This window comes from Dipodomys spectabilis, unplaced genomic scaffold (genome assembly GCF_019054845.1).
Source record: "Dipodomys spectabilis isolate Male_0828 unplaced genomic scaffold, ASM1905484v1 ptg000504l, whole genome shotgun sequence".
Classification (NCBI taxonomy): Eukaryota; Metazoa; Chordata; class Mammalia; order Rodentia; family Heteromyidae; genus Dipodomys; species Dipodomys spectabilis.
In genome coordinates, this window is record NW_024871181.1 from 710,805 (window position 1) to 732,535 (window position 21,731).

The 21,731-nt window shown below is 47.6% G+C and overlaps 1 protein-coding gene across 3 annotated transcripts; it reads left to right on the forward strand.

Annotated features, from left to right (window-relative positions):
- The first annotated feature begins 33 nt into the window (after window positions 1–33).
- LOC122099133 (NADH-cytochrome b5 reductase-like) lies at window positions 34–21,263 on the forward strand. 3 transcript variants are annotated; one of them, XM_042669718.1, is made up of 8 exons: window positions 34–51; window positions 441–527; window positions 1,924–2,136; window positions 5,383–5,531; window positions 8,476–8,563; window positions 12,860–12,964; window positions 15,239–15,442; window positions 19,625–21,263. In XM_042669718.1, the coding sequence occupies exons 3-8, from the start codon at window positions 1,945–1,947 to the stop codon at window positions 19,826–19,828; spliced, it is 942 nt and encodes a 313-aa protein (XP_042525652.1). In that variant the 5' UTR covers window positions 34–51; window positions 441–527; window positions 1,924–1,944; the 3' UTR covers window positions 19,829–21,263. The 3 variants fall into 3 exon arrangements, with proteins under 3 accessions (XP_042525652.1, XP_042525651.1, XP_042525649.1); XM_042669717.1 differs by lacking the exons at window positions 34–51; window positions 441–527 and adding an exon at window positions 65–85; XM_042669715.1 differs by lacking the exons at window positions 34–51; window positions 441–527 and having other exon boundaries at window positions 1,843–2,136.
- Window positions 21,264–21,731: the final 468 nt, after the last annotated feature.

A 21,731-nucleotide genomic window follows, 5' to 3' on the forward strand; every position in this document is an offset into this window, starting at 1 on the left:
GAGGGGGGGGGGAGCCTCACGTCCTTACGTGAGGGGACTGCTGGAGTTTAGGTGAGTGGCGGAGGCAGGGACCGGGGAGCGACAGGTGAGCTCCCAAACCTCAAAGCTGAGCCTCGCTCATCTTTGTCAGCTTAAGCGCCGTAGGAGCTTGGAGGAGCTCTCAGCGTATCTTGCTGTAAACATAGGGATAGAAATACCTTAGCGGGTGTACCTGTGCAGCTCCATGCTCTTAACTCAGGAAAAGTTTTCTTTCCACCCACGTCTTACTACAGCCGAGCTTCCCGGCCTCCCCTCCGCCGGCCTGCGAGTGAGTGCGGCCCTGTCCACACCACCAGGCCCGCACACCACTGCTGCTTCTGCCGATCTCTTCCCCAGAGCCTGCCTGCAGCGACTTTCTTCCTGTTCCTAAGGAATTTCTCTTTTTCTCTTCCTGGAGGCAGGGCCTTAGCGTGCAAGGCTGCTCAAAACACCTTTGCTCAACACCTGCTGTTGCATGCCTGGCTGTGCTGAGCACCAGGTTGGCATTGGTGAGTAAAACATGAGGTGTAGAGCTTACGTTTTAGTAGGAGACACAGACAGAATGCAGGCAGAGTAAACAAATAATAGCAGCACACACATACACTTCCTGTCCCTTCTCCCTAGTTCTTTTTTCTTTTGTATTTCACATTGTCATACTATGTTTTTCATTTTTATTTTAATGACAGTCTTTCCCATGAGTGCAGGGGTTTCTGTTTCTTTACTGCTGTTTCCCCTGTGTGTTGAAAGTGCATGTATAATGAATATATAATAGAATCAAATAGAATGCAGGAGAGAGTAGATAAAGGGGAGGTTTAGGGAGGGCCCCTAAGGGGAGATGACCTTTTAGCCAAGGCCTGAAGAGTAAAGGAGAGGCATCCAGGCAGAAGCAATCATGTATGTCAAAGCCTGGCTTCTTAGACTGGAAAGATAGACTTGAGAAGAAGGAATGGCATGAACCATGTCTTTAAATTTATGACTGAATGGCCAACTTCTACATTAGTCTCCCAGAGTCACAAGGAATAAGAAACTGGTATAAAGAGACCAAACTTTATTCACTATTGATATATACGTGGTACACAGCATGTGGTAGAAATGGATTGGAATGGATTGATGTAACACCATGCTAGATCTTTTTTTTTTTTTTTTTGTCAGTGATAGGGCTTGAACTCTGAGCCTGGGTGCTGTCCCTGAGCTCTTCAGCTCAAGGTGAGCGCTCTATCACTTAAGCCATACTGCCACTTCCAGTTTTCCAGTGGTTAATTGGAGATGAGAGTCTCACGGACTTTCCTGCCTGGGCTGGCTTTGGACCATGATCCTCAGATCTCAGCCTCCTGAGTAGCTAGGATGACAGGTGTGAGCCACCAGTGCCTGGCCATGCTAGATCTTTTAAGCTAGGGAACCATGCCTTCCATTGTCTCTCAGCACCTACCACTGTGCCTAGCTCCCAGTCCATGTTTATAAATGGGCTGAGCATCCACTAGTCTCCTAAGAGCCTACCATATGCCAGGCTGTATTTGATGGGAAAATGCTTAAAGAATAAAATGTGATCTTTGCCCTCACAGGGCTCCCAGCCCTAGACCTTCTTGAAGTTGTAGAATTCACATGCAGTGGAGTTCTCTGAAGCCAAATCCTTTCTCTACTAAGAATATTTCACACTGAGGGACTGTCCTTCTAAAATCAATGGGAGTGAGTGGTAAGTCCACTCTACCAAACAACAGATCTGTGGTTGATCCATCCTTGTCCCCAGAACCTAATACTTGCAGGCTTTGAGGAGAATGAAGAATAGAGGAGTCCAGATTATAACCTCCATGTTTTCCTTCCAGGTAGGCAAGACAGAAGAGCTTGTGCCTGTGACATTACAGAGCACAGACTGCTCTGGGAAAAATGCCTATTTGTCCTTCCCAGGCTGCCCCTACCCCACTAACAATGGAAGAGAGGACGGAGGATGATGCTGAGGAAGACTGGCTGCAGCTGCGACCAATGGAGCCCTTGCCTTCCCAGTGCTGTGGCAGCGGCTGCTCTCCCTGTGTCTTTGACCTGTATCACCGAGACCTAGCAAGGTGGGAGGCAGCCCGAGCCAGCAATGACAGGAACCTACTAAATGAGAAGCAATCACAGGTGAGGAAGTCAGTCTTCAAACTGGAGGCCCAGGGTGACAGAGTCTATGTGGTCTTGCTTTTGCCAAGTACCTTGAACAGGGGAGAGGAAAGAGTGAACAAAATGGAAACAGACAGATCCAGGATTAAAATCCAGGCCTGGAACAAACATTTTAACAGCTGTGTGGTTTTTATTTAGGCAAAGTCCATTAACCTCCCTCAGCCCTAGTTTTCCCTTCTATAAAATGGGACTGAACATTTGTAATGTTTAGTACAGAGCCTGACATTTCACTTCATTATCTACTGAGTAACCATTATACATCCAGCTCTAAGCAATTGAGGATGTGAGAATGAGCAAGATAGGCATAGGCTTGATTCATAGAGCAAATAGCATATACTAGGCCCATAGGGAATGTTGTTTCTTCTTCTCTGACCCTAACTGATTTTTCCTTCCTTTTCTGAACTCCTAGGGGACTGCAGTCAGTCTGAACCAATTTAGTCCTTTTCGATGCTTGAGAGTTTTCACAGTTAATAATTGTAGGTATCAGATCACTATAGAGTTCAACACCTATACTAAATAGACAGGGAAACTGAGGACCCTTTCCTTCTGAGACTGCATACTCCTGGTTTTGAATCTGTCCCCATCCTGGCTTTCCACCTCAGAGTAGGTTTCCCACTGCTCATGTTCCTGTTGACCTTGTAGTGTGATGGCATTTCTTTCTGTTGCTGCCTCTGTCTATGCAATAGGCCTCCTCATCACTCTGGCTAACTGTCCTCCATTGTTGGGGCCCCAGCTAGAGCAAAGCTCAGCCCTCTAGAGTCATTTATGTTATTCTGAAGCTGTAGATAATACATCATAAAGAAGTGCAGTTGTTTCTTCAAACCACAAAACCCAATTTTGTATCTATTTTTGTTAAATCCTTGTAGTTCTGCCACAGAAAAATGGGGACCAGAGCATAGTGGCCTCTGCAATGACTGGAAAATGCTCCTAACAGTCTATGTTTCTTCTCTCTCTCTGCCTGCATCTCTATGTGGCACGCCCCTTCACTTCTTTCTGATCTCTGTTCAAATCACATTTCACTCCTTTTATTTGTCGGTCATGGGGCTTGAACTCCAGGCCTGGGCACTGTTCCTCAGCTTTTCAGCTCAAGGCTTGCTCTCTACCATTTGAGCCACAGCACCACTTCCAGTTGGAATTGGAAATAAGAGTCTCACAGACTGGCTTTGAACCATGATCCTCAGATCTCAGCCTCCTGAGTAGCTAGGATTACAGGCGTGAGCCACCAGTACCCCGCCACATTTCTCTCTCTCTCTCTCTCTCTCTCTCTCTCTCTCTCTCTCTCTCTCTCTCTCTCCCTCTCTCTCTTATTTTTTTTTTTTGTCACTTATGGGGCCTGAACTCTGGGCCTGAGCATTGTCCCTCAGCTCTTCAGCTCAAGGCTAGCACTCTACCACTTGAGCCATAGCTCCACTTCTGCTTTTTCTGCTTATGTGGTGCTGAGGAATTGAACCCAGGGCCTCATGCATGCAAGGCAAGCACTCTACCACTGAGCCACCTTCCCAACCCCCACATTTCTTTTCTTGATTATCAGTTGTACTAGATATCTTCAAGATATAACTGTTCAAATGGATATTGTCTATCTCCTTTGAAAGTTCTTTGAAAGAAGAGGGCTTTGTCTTGCTCACTGTTCAATCCTTAGCAACTGAGTAAACCCTGGCATTGCAGTCAATAAATAGTTGTTGAATGAATAAATGAGTTTCTTGAGGATCTACTAGGTACCATGTCCTGTGATATAAGCACAAGGAAGTGAATAATAAAATCAAGATGCCAGGATGCCAGCTTTCAAAACCTCAGCTATAAAAAGGGAATGGAATTGCAAGGTTATAATACAAAGAACGTGAGCTAAAGTTCCATTCAGCCAGTTAATTGTATGATGATAAGTATGTAACTTTAGTTTGCTAAACCTATGTTTTCTGATCTAAATATGGTGAAAAGTAGTGCCTAATTTGTAGGCTACTGTTAGGATTTTATGGGATAAATATATAAAACACAGGGCACATAGTAGGTGCTTAATAAATAGTAGCTGTCATCACCTAATAAAAATTAGCATATTTCAATAAAAATAGTGAATGTAAAAATAGTGTATTTCAACCTAATAGTAAATTCATTTTAACTTTTACTAAAACACTCATAATAGAAAAAAAGTTACATTTCCATGGCAATTTATAAATATAAATTTTATAAATATTCCTACATTGTTATCTCTTTCAACCTTCATGATATCTTGTAAAGTTATATGGGATGAGTGGCTCCTTTTTATAGATGAGGAAACTGTCACCTACAGGACCAAATAACCTGTGTTAGTTCTCAAGGGTGGGCAGCAACTGAGCTAAAGCTAAAACCACTACACCTGACTCCCAGTCTGGAGCTCTTTCCTAAGCCCCAGAAGCTGTGATAGGGGGTACCCAGGTGTTCTGGCTGATGAGGAAAAGGTCATCTTGACCCAGATGAAAGTATAGAAAAGAGATAAAGCCTTGGTTACTAAGCCCGAGAATGTATGTCAATACTGTGACACTGTCAACACTACAATAAGTTAACTGGAGTTCCAAATTTTGCACTGTGCCCTGACCTGAGTAGGTCAGTTGAATCCAATGTGGGCATTTCATAAGAGAGAGAGAGAGAGAGTGAGAGGTATGAGTCATGACATTCAGAAAAGACTTCCTGAGAAAGCATAGTAAGGGTTACTAAAGGACAATAGGCCGATACTCAGATGACATGAATTTGAGTCCCTTCTCACAGTATGAGTCTGGATAAAACAAGCCCTTACCATACAGCCTCAGTTTCCCCATACATGATAGAAGGATATTGGATGAGATTGTTTTTGGGGTCTCATTAGCTTCTCTACTTTATAGGCTTGAAATTTAGCAAGTTGGAAGATGAGCAGATGTTTTATGTGTTGGAAGTAAGTACTCTGGATACAGGATACTGCTTAAGCAGTAAAGTCTTAGAGACAGGAAGGAGCAGGTGGTCTTGGAAGAAGGAAGAAAAGTCTGGCACCTGAAGTTGGGGAGATAGAATGAGGCTTTCAGATGGGTTGTCTGGGCCTTTAGGAGCATACTAAGAGCCCTGCACTGTAGCCTGAGGAGGTAAGGTGGGACCGTCTATCACACAGAACATTCACCAGCTGACACAGCTTTCACTGGGGAAAGTGGGAAGGATGCTGCGTGTCCTTGGGCTGGCCACTAGCCAGGTCTTCCTCTGTTGCAGAGCTGTTCTTCTGAGCTGAGCCCAGAGACCTTCCTGGCCTTCCGCATCAGTGCCATGGAGAGACTCCCTGCTGACACCTACCACATCCGGTTTGCACTGCCTGGGAACAGCCAGCTTGGCCTTCAGCCAGGGCAGCACCTCATCCTGCGGTACACTCAGATAGTGGGAGGACCAAAATTTGCTGCTTTGCTTTGCCATTTGCCAACTAGGTAGTCTTGGGAAGCTTGCTTGACTTCCCTTAGGACTTCTTGTCACCTCCTTCAAGATAGGCATAGTAACATGTGACTCAAAGGGTTCTTGGGATAAAGTTCAGTAATGTGTTTTTGTGATAAATAATAGTACACACATCCCATGGCCTAGAGTGTGTGCTTTATATGCATGAGCTCATTTATCCTTCAGAAAGTCCTGTGTGATAGGTGCCACTGTCATTCCCCAGAGGAAACTGAAGTCAGGTTCAGGATTTTGCCCAAGGTCACACAATTTGGAAGTATTGGAGCTAGGAGTTGAAGACAAGCAGTCTGGCTCTAGAACCTGTGCTCTTGACCTAATGTCATTAACACCCATTGTTTTAAAAAATAAAAAAGGCTACTGTCATTGTAAATAAGGAACTGCTCAGAGCCACTCAGTATCCCAAAGTTACTATGTCACGGAGGCAGAATTCAAACCAGACTGCCTAGCTACTGAATTACAGTCAACCACTCCTCTGAGGTTCCTGCTGGCCCATTTTTGGTACTCTACTCCCATGCTGGTCCCCATAACTACCTTGTCAGGAACAAGACTCTGTTGGATGCCAGGTACAAGTGTTTGCCAGGCAGTCATCTAGGGGGGGCCTGAGGCTTGGAAGAAAGATCTGAGCTGTGGACATGGATCTGGAGTCATCTGCACATAGTTGGATGGCAGTTGAGAGCATGTGTGCATTAAAAAGAGGTAAAGGCTTAAATCTGTGCACTGAAAATACTGAAACTTATGGGAAGAGAAAAATGTAGCTAGAAGACAAGGTGGGAACAGGAGAGAGCTTATTGCTTATTGCTGCTCAGACTCTGGCCATTGATCTCTTGGTGGACTCTGGTGTTTGTTTCCAGCTCCTTCTGGCCTGTGGCCTGGTTGGCAGTCCTTAAAGTTCGCTGTGGCAGGTGGCAGGAAGAACCCAGTGCAGGCTTCAGTCCCACACAACCTTCCATGCATAAACCTGTGAACAAACAGAACACCCCATCTCTAGGATGGCCCCTTATTCCCTCCTTTTTACTACCTCAGTGATATTCCTAGCACACACACTCTGACCTCTCTCCCTATTCAGATACTGCTGGTGTGCTTCATCGCTTCTGAGATGAAGCCAAATCCAAGACTCTCAGCTTCCTTTCTTCAAATTCTCGCTCCCCACGCCACATGTGCTCTTGTCTTGGTCTCGCAACCCCCTGCCAACTCCTGACTTACCCACATTGTCCTTTCTCTAAGCGTCTGCCTGCCAGCAGCTTGTTCATCCTCGAATACCCATTGCACAGAGAGCAGCCATTTCTGTCTCTGAAGCATATCAGTTTGACCTCTGTACAGCAGATTTCATGGTATTTCTTTGCATCTAACCAATGCCATATGTTCTTTTCATTATTTCTTCATTTGCTTCCTTAACATTTCTTTTTTTTTTTGGGCGGGGGGGGGGGGGGGGGGCCAGTCGTGAGGCCTGAACTCTGAACTCTGGGCCTGGGCGCTGTCCCTCAGCTCTTCAGCTCAAGGCTAGCACTCTACCACTTGAGCCACAGCACCACTTCTGGCTTTTTTCTTTTTGCTTATGTGGTGCTGAGGAATCGAACCCAGGGCCTCACACATGCAAGGCAAGCGCTCTACCATTGAGCCACCTTCCCAGCCCCTCCTTAACAGTTCTTAATTTTCCATTTCACTTAGTACCTTGAATGCATTGAGACAAGGCCTTTCTAATCTGCAGAATTTAGAGCACAATGTTTTTTAGCACATTGGGCTGGAAAGAGGAGTGTTTTGGTGCTCCCTCCTGTGCAGTCCTGTTTTTTTTGTTTGGTTGTTTGGTTGGGTTTTTTTTTTTTGTTTGTTTGTTTTTGCTTTTTTTGTCTTTATTTTATTTTATTTTTGGTCAGTCATGGGGCTTGAACCCAGAGCCTGGGCACGTCCCTGAGCTTTTTCACTCAGGGCTAGCACTCTACTGCTTTGAGCCACAGCACCACTTCTAGTTTTCTGGTAATTAATTGGAGATAAGAGTCTTACCGACTTTTCTGCTGAGGCTGGCTTTGAACCATGATCCTCAGATCTCAGCCTCCTGATTAGCTAGGATTACAGATGTGAGCCACCCCCCTCTCCCCCACACACACACAGCTTTGTCTTGTTTTTGTTTAAGAGGTCTTACTGTGTAACCCTGGCTAGTCTCAAACTCTTGACCATGCTGAGATAATAAGTGTGAACTTCCATGCCTGGCTTCCATAGAAGAGCAGTAGTGAAGAACCTAGCTTGGAGTCTGAGCTGTGGTTGAATTCTAGCTGTGCAAATGACTCTCCTTCTCTGAGCATTAGATTATGCATTGGAGTCATTGTTTAAAATAAAATAAGGCATGTACTATACTGGAAGCCTACTAGGCATTAATACAACATGACTATTATTGCTACTGCTGACTGATATCTTGACCCTGTTTTGATATTGTAGAGATGATTAATGCCGAGGGCAGGCCTTTGTACCAGGGCCCTTTTGAGGATCCTTCCAGTTCTGATGTTACTGGAATTAGCAGTTCTTTTTATCCTTATCACTCTGGTGGAGAAGAAGTCAGGGCAAACCACAGTATTGTTCCCTAAGCACATCATCAGTGTATTTTTTGAAGCGATTCCAATGAAGCCACACAAACAGGACATAGACAGCTGTCCCCATTTTTCAGGAGGTGCTGCTGAGAGATTAAATGACCTGCCTGGGCCTCACAACAAGAATGTGGCAGTGGGTGAGCCCAGGGCTATTTCTGTGATACTTGGCCTGCCTCTTGGTGAGGGCTTCTGGGGAAGACTGGATCCCACCTTCACTGAAGAAAGTGCCAGGTCAAGGTCTGTTAAATGAATGGCTGACCATCTGTATGCTTCTTCTCAGAGGGATGGTAGATGACTTAGAAATTCAGAGAGCCTATACGCCCATCAGCCCTACCGATGCAGAAGGATACTTTGACGTTTTAATCAAGGTGAGTTGACTGTAGTAGAAGAAGCTCCAAGTTGTCAGACTTGTACCTCCGTTGCCAGTGTGGTTGGAATAGGGAGTGCTAGCATGGAAGAAGATTGCACTGGTGGTAGGCCTAAGTGAAGGGTCATCCTTTCCTTTCCTTATCTACTGGAGAGGGGGCTGCTGGACCCCCTAGGGGGGACATGTTCCTGTGGGATTTTAGGGAAAGCCACTCCTTTCACCTTCTGTCCTTGGGTGGAAAGTGAGCCTGATCTGGGCTGAGAAGGGAAACAAGTCCCCACACCTAATGTGTGTTAGGATGGGATCCAGAAGTGAGTCAGACACCTTGCCTGCCCATGAAGAACTGCCCCACAGGACAAATGATGGAATCAAGACTCTTAGTGTTAGGTTTTTAAAAAGAGGTAGCCGAGTAAGGACAGCACCACACACGTGGTATTCAGGTAAGGGGTAGGTTTATTCATCGTTCTGGCTGGCACCAGGCCATGTTGGCCCTCCACATGGCTGGGAAAGGCCTGGGAATGAGAGTTGGGAAAGAGAGAGAGCTGGGAAAGAGAAGAGAGAGCTGGGAAAGAGAAGAGAGAGCTGGGAAAGAGAAGGAAAGAGCTGAGAAAAGAGCTAGAAAAGAGAGCATCTGGGCCTGGGCTAGGCCTTATCTAGGGTATGGGCGGAGAAAGGTGTGGCCACATCAAATTCAGATGTGACCTCAGCAGATGCAGATGTGACCTCTTCCAGGTGTGCCAGTTGCCTAGGTAATGCAGGTAACTGGGCGGAGACTGCTGCGAGGAGGGTGGAGTCTGCTCACCATCCAGGAGCAGACCTTACACTTAGTATGAGGGAGAAATGCTCTGACAGAGGAGGCAGCTGGGATGCAGGGAAACAGACTGCAAAGCAGAGCTTCATCTTCACACTCTCTGCTTAAGGAGTGGGGAATGAGGGAAATTGTGAGAAGGAAGCTGGGTGCTGGGAACAGCACAGCAGAAGAGGCATGAATTGGGGTAGTAAGTCTTTGATCCTGACACAGGAGGCTAGCCAAGCGGGCAGGATGTAGGTTGAGAAAGTCAGACAGAAGGTAGGGCATGAGAACCCTGTGGACTGAGCTAACCTGACCTAACCTCTGAAGAAAGAGAACAATTAATGGTAGCAGGGAATCGCACTTTAGGCTGTGAGAACAAATAGCCAGACAGAACAAGTCGTCTGGGAAATGTACCTGGCCTGAGTGGCAGGAGGAAACAGTGCTTGTGAAGCAGCCATAAGGACAGACAAGCTGGTAGAGATAGAGTAAATAAGTTGAACACTTAATGCTCCAGAGACCCAAGGACTAAGCAATAAACACATGAAGTCATGGAGGCCTAGTTGTGTGGAGAGTGTTAGGCTTTTAAAAAGAGGTAGCCGAGTAAGAACAGCACCATGCACGTGGTTTTCAGGTAAGGGATAGGTTTATTCATCGTTCTGGCTGGCACCAGGCCATGTTGGCCCTCCACATGGCTGGGAAAGGCCTGGGAAAGAGAGCTGGGAAAGAGCTGGGAAAGAGAAGAGAACTGGGAAAGAGAGTGTCTGGGTCTGGGCTAGGCCTTATCTAGGGTATGGGTGGAGAAAGGTGTGGCCACATCAAATTCAGATATGACTTCAGCAGATGCAGATGTGACCTCTTCCAGGTGTGCCAGTTGCCTAGGTAACGCAGGTACTGGGTGGAGACTTTGCTGTGAGGAGGATGGAGTCTGCTCGCCATCCAGGAGTGGACCTTATAGAGAGAATACTTGGGTTGTTGTACATGAAGCTGCTGGTTTTAACATTTGGACCTCCAGCAAGCGCAGTATCAAGTATGTAGCTCTCAACCATTATTTCCTAGATGAATCCTGGGCAACACCAATGTGGGTAAAGACCTCTCACATCCTGACCCCTTGTGAGGCAGCTGTGCATTATTATCTTATCTCACTGATGAATTGTCAGACACCAGAAGACCCGTGGTCCACAGCTAGTAAGAAATGCTATAAAAGGGGGCAAGCCCCAGCCCCCAGCTCAAAGACCCCCGTGCTGTCTCTGGCCCCCACCTTCCCTGCTTGCCTTCCTGCAGAACCCGAATGTTTACTCCGTCACACATAAGCCTGGATGGGCTCCCTTCTGCATGAGAATGTTTGTCTGGGAGATTCCACAAATCCTCTCCAAATGGCCTGCTTCCCTGCGCTGCTTGTCTGGGTGTGTTTCTGCTGAGAGGATAAGCCGGAGACAGCCCTCCAGAGCAGCTGGATCCCTCCCAGCTGCAAGGCTGATTTTCTCCTTCGTTTGCCGGAAAGCCTCTCTTTAGAGAGGTACCTCATTATCCCTAAGCCGCTGGCTGGGAAGAGCCGGAAATGTCTTTGCCAGTTGGGAAGGCAGCAGGGGGCCTGGGGTTTACCTTCCCAAGCAGACAGGAAGTATGTGTGTATGGGGGATGGCTCCCCCTTCTCCAGTACCTGGGACTCTGGGCTCTGCTTCTGGATCTTTGTTTTCATTGCTGCCTTTCAGTAGATGATATTAGCACTGCTTTCCAGATGAAGAAACCAAAGTTCAAAGGCCCCTTAGGCAATATGAGCCCAAGTAGGACAAAAGCTCAGTCTCAATTGTGTTTCTAAGTGTGTATTGTGCACTTACTCTGGGCCAGGCTCTGTGCGGCTGCTGGAAATGCAGAAGAATCCTTTCCTTCTCCTTGGTGCTCTCCGTGCCACGGGACTGCTTGGGCCACAGCTGTGCTTCCTCAAGACTGGTGCCAAAAACCAAAGTGTCCTCAAGACACAACCTGTAGCAAAGCAGGAGTGAAGTAGAAGGCTTCCTCCCAGCCGAAGACTTCCCTTGCCTTGTACAGACAGTGTGCACTGAGTCTGAAATGGTATCAGAAGTGGCTATGGGTACTCAAAAGTAGGTCTGGGTACGAAAGCCTCATGTCCCCTTCAAGCCTGGTTAGACTCATATAGTCAGATCTTCTAGTCAGGTCTGTTGGCGCTTCCTCTCACCCCCTCTCACCATGGCCATGTGTCCCTCCCAAAACAAGACCTGGGCTGTCTTACCTCTGACCCATACTACTCCTGATACCCAGAGCCCCGTCTGTATGTCACCTTCCATTCCCAGAGAATTAATCCTGCTTATCCTTTAAACTGTCTCAAATGCTCCCTCCTCCAGGAAGCCATCCTTAGTAGACTCTGTGCTAGGGTCCCTAGCCCTTTATCTTTTTACCAGGTATTAGACAGTTTCTGCCTTGTGTCTGAGATACAGTTCCCCCATAGGCTGCAAGTTCCTTAAAGGAAAAGCCTAAATCTAGATTAATTAATTGGTTCATATATTAAGTCCTTTTCCTAATCCAGGTACTTGCTGCCTTCATGCAGCTTAAGGCCCAGCGTGGTGTCTGGCACAGAGCAGGCAGGTGCCCAGGTAGTATAGACTGCCCACCCCTGTGAAGGAGTCCTTTCCATACCTTCATTTCTCATTCAGTCAGGAAGTGATATAAGACATAATCCAGAAAGTATTAATGAGTAGCCTACAAACTGAATCCAGAGTACAAATCTAGGGCTGGGAAGGTGGCTCAGTGGTAAAGCGCTTGCCTTACATGCCTGAGGCCCTGGGTTCGATTCCTCAGCACCACATAAGCAAAAAGAAAAAAGCCAGAAGTGGCACTGTGGCTCAAGTGGTAGAGTGCTAGCCTTGAGCTGAAGAGCTGAGGGACAGCGCCCAGGCCCAGAGCTCAGACCCCACAACCGGACCCAAAAATAAAAAAACAAAACAAAAAAACAAAAACAAATCTACTTGGTTTAGGTCTATAGTGTTTCACAATTTTGAATTAATTGCTGGTACTTCAGAAATGGGAGATGTTAAAAGTAGGGATTTCTGCTCTTGGAAAATCAAAAGACTTGGTACATCAGCTCCACATACTGTGTACTGGAACCTCTGAAGTGTCCCCTCCCCCCAGTCTCACAGTCCCACCACTCCCTACTATCCCTGGCACTGAGTGCTAACTGTAATTAGTTATAACGAACTCTTCCCTTAGTCCTGTTACCTACATGATCCTTGTGGTTTGAGATTCTGAGGAAGGCTGTGGGCCCTGTGGGTTCTCATCCAAAAGCTTTGTCATCTCCTTGAATGTGAGTATCTGGACTTCATCTGAAAGCTCAGAGTGACAGTGCCAGCCTGTATGATGGGAGAAGGACAAGATGAACTCACGCATAGGAAGCACTGAGCATGTGGGAAGAGCTCCACATAATGGCAGTGTGGGCTGGACTGTGGTCATGTGTCTTCCTCACTGAGTGCTCTCCGTCTTTGATCCTAGTGCTACAAGACTGGGCTGATGTCCCGGTATGTGGAGACCTGGAGAGTAGGAGACACAGCTTTCTGGCGAGGACCTTTTGGAAGCTTCTTCTATCAACCAAACAAGGTCAGTGCCTGCATCCTCAGCCTTGAGGACTCCCCTGCTTGTCCTCTAGAACTGTAATTCTCCTGTTCCAAGCCATAGGAGCTCATGTGCCATTTTTCCCAAGCTTAAGCTCAATCCCTAAAGTATCGTTGGGGTTGGTCATGGGAGGAGATGGAAATGGCACTAGCAAACAAAATCCAACACTATCAATGGCTGCCCTTGGCTTTAGGACTGATACCTTCTGTCCTTAGATGCTGTTCTAGTTGTACCTTCCTCTTATGCGACTAAATACAGTCCAGCCCCTGCTCAGGAGCAACTCAAGAAGCTCTTGCCCTTTTCTTCGTGGCATGGTCAGATCCCAAGCCGAAATTATTTGGTACTCACCTGGAAAGCAGTTTGCCAGGATAGACCAAGAGTCTTTAAGCATCTTTAAACCCTTCAGCCCAATAGCTCTACTTTTGGAAATCTATTCTGTGAAAAGAATTCAAAATGCTGACTCTTGCACATATTCATGGTATCTTTATTTATACTGCAGAAAAAAAATGGAAGCAACTGAATAGCCAACAACAAAGAACTCTGTATGCAGGGTTATAGGTACTAGATAAAATATTATCCTGAATTTTAAAGTTGTGGTTATAAATGATGTTATATACTTCTACCTACAAACAGTAAGTATATACTATGAATATACATAGGTTAAAAAACTAACATAAAATTCACAGAAAAAAAATAGGAAAGGAAAATTTAATGAAATGTTAGCAGCTCTAGGTGGCAAAATTATGGGTGATTTTTATTTTCTTCATTATACTTTCCAAATTATCTGAAATGAGTGCCTATTATCTTTATAATTAGGAAAACAAAGCAAAATGAAAACAAATGGAAAAGAATGAATCATGCTTGTGTGCCATTCTTTCAGTTTAATTTTAAAATAGCTTTTATTGTTTTTTTTCCCCCTCATTACAAATGCAGTGCATGTTCACTACCAAAAAAGAAATCAGCAGCTAGAGATAGAAGAAAACAAAAAACATCTGCAGGGCATCTCTCTAAACACATCAGTCTTACTACCTTGGTATTCTTCCAAGTCCTCCTCCGTACATGGGGATATAGACAAACACATGCACACTCATACGTGTGTATGTGTAGAGTGATGCTATCAGGGATGTGGTGTAGTTCAGTGACAGAGCACTGCTGAGCCCAGTGATCCTCTAGGTAAGAAACATGGGATTTCTGTGTGATTTGTTGATGTATACAAGGCATCCAATAGGTTTCTTCTTGGCCACCCAGTGTCCACTTTAGGCCAGAAGGAAACAGGAGTAACTCCCCCCTGCCTTCCCCTGCCCCAGAGGCATGGGAACACAGCTGGGCTGAGCATGGCTAGTACCAGGAGAATGCTGCAGAAGAGCACTGTCCTTGGCACGTGTGTGTGTATAAGATGAGAGACTCACTTGAGCACTGTTGGAGGAACTGAGCGAGTCTCACATACACATGCTAAGAGTGGAGCATGCACATAGGTGCTGTAAATGTGTTCATGTGTTATCATCATCATCAACATCATCATCACCATTGATGCGGTGCTCAGGGGGAGCCCAGGGCCTCATGATGTACCAGCAACAGAGTTAGAATGGAGTTGGGTATGAACAAGGCTTTGATGGGGGCAAGTTTCAATGGAGCAGGAGATGGGAAGACCTCCCTAGCAAGAACAGTTGACCTGCGAAAAGCAAGCCACCTTGGGAGGTAGTGAATTCCCTGGCAGCAGAAGCATGTAAGCAGAGTTCTTAGGGTGCTTTAAAAGACAGCCAAGGCTGGGTGCCAGTGGCTCACGTCTATAATCCTAGCTACTCGAGAGGTTGAGATCTGAGGATCACAGTTCAAAGCCAGCCCAGACAGGAAAGACCATGAGACTTTTGTCTCTAATCACCAAAAAAGCCAGAAGTGGAGCTGTGGTCAAGGGTAGAGTGCCAGCCTTGAGCACAGAAAGCTCAATGATAGCACCCAGGCCCTGAGTTCAAGTCCCAGGACTGGCACACAAAAAAATAAATAAATAGCTGGGTTATGCTACGTTAGGCTCCCCCTCCTGCCTCAAATTTCCATAATCTCTGTTGAATAGACTTCCCTCAGGATGCCTTCACAAGTCAGGATGACTCTCTTAGAGCTGGTTAAAATTTAAAAGTGGGGGGCACTGAAGGGTGGGACACTGGGAGAGACACTTCTATTCAGCTCAGGCAAGCCCAAGAAAAAACGTGGAGTGGGGAAGTGAGCCCCCAGTCCATCAACCCTCCCCATTCTACTCCCCAGCATGGTGAGCTCCTCATGTTGGCTGCCGGCACAGGCCTGGCCCCCATGGTACCCATCCTACAGAGCATCACAGACAATGCAGACGATGAGACCTTTGTCACCCTGGTCTGCTGCTTCAAGACCTTTGAGGGCATCTACCTGAAAACCTTCCTCCAGGAGCAGGCTCAATTCTGGAATGTCCAAACCTTCTTTGTACTCAGCCAGGTAAGTGCCCTGAGATGCTGCAGTCCGCTTGCTTCCAGTCCAAGGAGCAGCTGTGGTCTCTTCACCTCAGGCTCTTCACCTACCTGCTTCAGGTGTTACCATGTTCATTACACACACGAGGGAAGGAGCTCAAAGAGGTCTAGAGTTTGTATGTCATGCTGTAGATGGGTGAACCAAGTCTTGGACCCAGGCCTGGGTGTATTCCTGAGCTCCAAGGGGTATCACCAGTCCTGTGGGCTGGGGTCTGGATGCAGAATCAGAACAAATTGCAGCCTTAAGGTCTTGGAAGGCAGGACCAGATGAGTAGCTCTGTTAGTGCTTAGCATGGTGCTGGGCTCAGGAGAGGCTCCATCTAGAACTGCCTAAGTTCACGGTATGTAGTAGGCTCCCTGCCACCTTACTTTATCCCTCTAGCTGGACAGCTGTGATCAGACTCATCAAGCTGCAGATACTTTAGCTAAAAGCCCCTTCCTCATTCCAGTGATCCATCCTTCCCTCCTCCTAGGGCCACAGTTTGGGGGCCCTCAGCTACCTTTGTTCTGCCTCCCTGGACTCTGTAGCTTTGCTTCTCTTTCCTGTACCCTCTGGGGCTGGGTCTCCTGCTGGGACCCCCCACCCCCACCCCATTCCCTGTTGCTCAGGGTCAGTCTCCTTAACCTGTACTGTAGATCTCTTCCTCCTCAGTGTCCTCTGTGAAGACAGTTCAAGGGATCCTCAACAAGGTGGATGGGAGGGTCAGGAAATTGGATATCCCTTTCCAAGCCTGAGTTCTTGAACTCCCTTGGGGCCAGTGGCTGCAGGGGCACTTGTGTCCAAGGGCACAACACTCCACGCCATGAACATAGAGAGGGTCATACGTGGTGATCATTACCAGCTATAGGAAGTGCCTAAAGCAGGGGTGTGAAGCAGGATGAGCAGCCTGAGGGGGAGGGGCAAGGACAAGCTACCAGCTAGAAGCATGTCCGTTCTGCCCAAGAGCCTGGGCCAGGACCATGGCAAGAAGGCAGGCAACTGGGAGGCACACCAGGGCTGCCAGCCAGCCAGCTTTCCCTTCCCACTGTGCTCCAGGTGTGAGATATCCAAGCGTGAAGATGCCCATTCCCTGCCCTCTAGGCACTCAGCTGTGTATGGGGCGACAGCCACAGGGATGGCTGAGCACATTCCCCTTCATGGAGCACTTCTCCATGCCTAGCACCCTTTAAGCACAAGTGTGTATTGACTCATTTAATCCCACTACAATCTCATAAGACTTGTATTGCCAATGTGCCCCCTCTTACAGGCATGGAAACTGAGGCACAGAAAGATTAAGAACAAAGTAATGCCCGGCACTAGTGAATCACACTTGTCATGACAGCTACTCAGGAGGCTGAGATCTAATGATCACAGTTTGAAACCAACCTGGGCAGAAAAGTCGATGAGACTCTTATCTCCAGTTGATCAGCAAAAAGTTGAAATGGAGCTGTGGCTCAAGTGGTAGTGCACTAGCTTTGAATAGAAAAAAAAAAAAAAGCTCTTGGACAGCACCCAGGCTCCAGGACTAATCCAAAAATTAAAAGTAGCACAGCTAGCCAGTGGAAAGCTGGGTACAAACAGTACTGCTCAGAGGTTATTCTCTTACTGAACCAGCACAGCGTGCTCATGCTGGAGGATATCCAGGGTGCTGGAAGCCAGTAGGGACCCAGGAAAGATTGGGATGAGAGAAAAGGACTTCTAGAGTAAGTGCATTTGAGGTTGGCCTTGAGGGTAGAGGGCTCAGATGGTGACGGAGGCTGGTGAGTGGGCTGGCTGTCAATGCCATGGTGGTGAATAGGAGTGACTGCATTGGTTCCTTCTGTCCACATGCTCTTGACTCAGGATGCTTCCTCCCCTGCTTGGATCCTGGTAACAGTGTCCTCATGGGCTTCCTGCTTCTGCCAATTTGTCCTTTATCCTGCAGCTGGAAGGACACATCTGACCACATCACCACCCTGCTTCCAGCCCTTTCCTGGCTCCCCATTGCTCTTAGGATCTTGTCCAAGCCCATCAGCCCTACCAGCCTCTACAGCCTGTCTCCTGGCCCGCCTTCTCTGCATCTGTGTCCTGTGTCACTGGTCCACTTGCAGGTGCCAGTGTGCTGTGCGTCCTGCCCACTAGATCTTTGCTCCTGCTGCCCCCTGCCAGGAGTGTTTTCCCCGACTTTCCTCACACCTGCTCCTCCTTCCCCTGATGAGGTAGAAGCCCAGCCTAGAAGCTCTCCGGGAACCTTGGCTTGGTGTTGGAGTTTTGCTATCACAGCCCGGGCTTCTCTGTCACTGTCCCACTGCCCTGCACTGCACTCCTCTCTCACTAAAGTTCTTCAGCTACATGCACTTAATGATATGTACACTTAAAAATGTTTGCTTAAGGGTGACATTGTCCAAAAAGAAACGTACTCTTTATCTGGCTTACATAATTGTGCATCTGTCACCTTTATAATAACAATTTAAAAAATTTAAAACAACAGCAACTAGATTCAGCCACCTAGAGAGAAGACACAGAGAGGCTGGGAAGGTGGCTTAGTGGTAGAGTGCTTGCCTTGCATGCATGAGGCCCTGGGTTCGATTCCTCAGCACCACATAAGCAGAAAAAGCTAGAAGTGGGGCTGACACTCAAATGGTAGAGTACTAGCCTTCAGCTGAAGAGCTGAGGGACAGCACCCAGGCCCAGAGTTCAGGCCCCACGACCGACCAAAAAAAAAAAAAAGAGAGAAAGAAGACATAGAGAGGACAGACCATGCACAGAAAGAACACAGAGCAGCAGGACCTTTATGTAAGATAGTTCTAAAAAGTTTTCATACTCATTTTTAAAAAATGCTTACTTAAAATAGTAGAAGTTACCATGCACTGGTGGCTCATGCCTGTCATCCTAGCTACTCAGGAGGCTGAGATCTAAAGGTCACAGTTCAGAGCCAACGCAGGCAGGAAAGTCTGTGAGACTCTTATCCCCAATTAACCACCAGAAAACCAGAAGTGGCACTGTGGCTCAAGTGGCAGAGCCCAAGCCTTGAGCTAAAGAGCTGGGGGACAGAGCCCAGGCCCAGACTTCAAGACTCATGACCAACAACAACAACAACAAAAGTAGAAGTCCTTCCATGAAGCAAAGTAGAACTTTCATTTTATGACCCTGAGGAATAAACTTTGAGCCAAGGCTGGGGGACAGAGGAAGGGGCTCTGCAGTGCTCAGTGAGCGACTTATGTATGGTGACAGCGCTGCTCCCTGGGACCTGGCTGACATGCAGCCAGGGCAAGACCTGGAGCCTCACCCTTTGAGTAACTTTCCTGTCCCCAGTGCCTAGCACAGTGCCTGGCATGGAGTGAGCATTCAAGAAGCATTTTCAAAGAGTGTATATAACATGGAAATCTTTTTTTAATGTAAAGTTTTACTTTTTAATTGTTATTCTAAAGGTGATGTACAGAAGGGTTACACTTACACAAGCCAGGTAAAGAGTAAAATGCCATCCCTTTCCTAGCTTTCTCCCAGTTTTTCCTTCCCGTGCCCACTCACAAGTGGAATAGTTCATTTTCAACATCCTGTCTAATGAATATCACTGCTGTATTTGTTCACCTTTTGTCTCTCCATTTCAGTGCCCCCTGTGCCCTCCCAAAGACAGATCAACAAATAAGACAAAAAAGAAAACAAAAACATCAGCAAAGGAAAAAAACCTCTTGTTTCCATTTCATTTCAATAACTATTATTCTATCTGATCAAAGGCACAGAGACACTGAACCTTTGTGTTCCTCCTTTGGTCTCACTGTGTGTGAATGCCTCGAGTCCCATGTTATTTATCATACCCCAGTGTATTTTACATCTAGCTTCTGCATATGAGAGAAAACACGTGACATGACATTGAAACCTTAACACAGATGGACAAAAGCATGCAGAGGTGATGGGGATGGATCCAGGAGTGCACCAGGTGCAGCTGCTGCAGGGCAGCGGCATGCGGTGATGGGCCTCGAGCTTTGGGCCTGCCAGCCCAGCCTCCCGTGTGTTCCTCCCTGTGCCTTACCTGCTCTGGGAGGAGACAGCTTTCGCTGCTGCTGGGCAGAAGGGCTTGGTGAAGGCTGGCTTTCCCCTCACCTCACTTTCCTCATTTGACTCAGCAGAGTGGCTTTGGGAACTCTGAGGACCTCCAGTCACCACCTCTGCTTTTTCCTGCCTTCCCAGGAGAACTCCCCAGAACAGCTTCCCTGGAGTTACCGTGAGAAGACCCGCTTTGGCCACCTGGGCCAGGACCTGGTTGAAGAGCTGGTGGGCTGCTGCCGAAAGAAGCCATTTGCATTGGTCTGCGGCTCCCCTGAGTTTACTAAGGACATGGCTGGGTGCTTGCTGGGTGCAGGCCTGACCAAGGACTCCTACTTCCTCTTCTAGGCTAGCCTTGCTGCTGAGTTTCCAGGTGACCTTGGACTTCTATTTCCCACCTGGTTCACAAGGTTGGGTCATTCCCTCCTGGCATCTTGCTGTGTGGAGGGAAGATGGGGTTACAGGCACTAGCCTGGGGACCAGGAAGGCCTTCTCTAGTAAGCCAGGTCCACTGCACTCACAAGGCATAGGTGTTGAGTAGGAGAAATGGGGAGAAGTCTCCCTCATCCCTCCAATCAGGGGTCCTGTTAGGGGCTCCTCCCCTCAGCTCAGGTGCTCCCTGAGTATTTAGGGAATGACCCCAGGAGCAGCTCAGGACTCTTTGAAGAAGCATTTTAACTTCAGTGCCATGAGTCTGGCATGCTGAAGGCCTTGGGCTCTATGACCTGGTCATATTTTCAGAGCAAGGACTTGCCCTGGATTATCTATCTATTGGCCTCAAGCCTTTCCTGCTGCAAACAGCTTCCCTCTCAGTCTCCTTTTCCTGGCTCAGGCTACCAGGCTAGAGTTTTTTTTTCCCCCAGCAAAAGAAGAAACATGGGAGGCAAAAGCCCCTCCCTCTAACAGGCAGTCAGCTCAGCCCATGCCTTCAGCTCGGTGCCCTGACAACGGTTGCTATGGAGATCTAAAGATAGAGCAGGAGTCTGGAGACCTGGGTCCCTCTCCCAGCTCTGCCCACTGAGTGGCTGCCAATTCAGGTCCACCCAGCCCCCCACCCTACCTCCTCCATCCTGCACAGGGCATGCCCTCTCCAGGGAACCTGGTGCCCCTGGGCAGTGCTCTGCAGTTAATGAATTCCGCTTTTCGCAGCCTGGGCCCCAGGGTGCTGCGCCAGCATAGGCAGACTGCAGGCAGTCCCAGACTTGGAATACTCAGCAGTGGAATGTTGGAATCAGAGAGCCGTGAAACCTTAAGAATGAGACTTTTATAATCATAGAATTGCTGTCCTCCCAGCAAAGCTGAAAGTCTAGCTTGCCAGATGGTCCAGATTCATTGTCTGCATAGGAGACTGAGGCCCGGTGAGGCTGCGTGACTCACCCAAGGTGGAGCTGTGACAGCACCAGAAGTCGCACTTCAATCCCAGCTCGATCTACACCATGGACTCCATCAGGGCTCCACGGGCACTAGGGATGCTTGCTGGATGGCAACAGTGAAGGGATGGCCAGAAGGATTTCCATTTCTCCTTCCACCAAGCAGGTGTTTTTATCCCACTTACATAGTGAAACTTGGAGTGATTTTGATTTGTCCGGAAGGATTTTCCTGCCCCGCCCAAAAAGCCACAGGAAAACCCTGCCTGTGCCATGGTCCCTAAAGAGTCACAATGAACTCAGAGAGAGAGAGAGAGAACAGAGGTTTCAAACTGTAGGGTTTTCATGTCAGGCTACAGGATGTAGCCTCCAAGAACCCTTCACACATGGACACAGTAAATGCTCTGAAATCATAAGTCAAGAAGTGTTTCCTTTTGTCTAACTAGATTTCTCAAGCTTCTTCCCATAAGCATGTCTGTGGGGTTCAAGTTCTGTCTTAACAACGTGAGGAGAATAGAAGGCCCTGATGCAGAGCCAGAATTCCCAAACAAGCACTTTGTGCTTCCCCTGCCTGGCCTGTGACTTGGCCAAGATACTTTCCCTCTGTCAGGGCTTCTGGGATCTGTGTGACCCTCCTGCTCACCTGGCCTTCAGTGCTTTGTGAGTTCTATTGATTCTACTCAAGATGCTGGCCAGAGTGTGTGTGTGATGTGATGAACCAGACTGTTCTAGACATCAAAGAAACAACACAAATGAGGCAGATGCCACCTTTTTACTGGGATACTCCCCAGTTGGACATATGTGTTTCTGTGTTGTTCTAGGAGAGTAGAAGTCAGGATGTTAGCCTGGGCAGGGCCAGGGCCATACCTCTGCACTGAGAATTC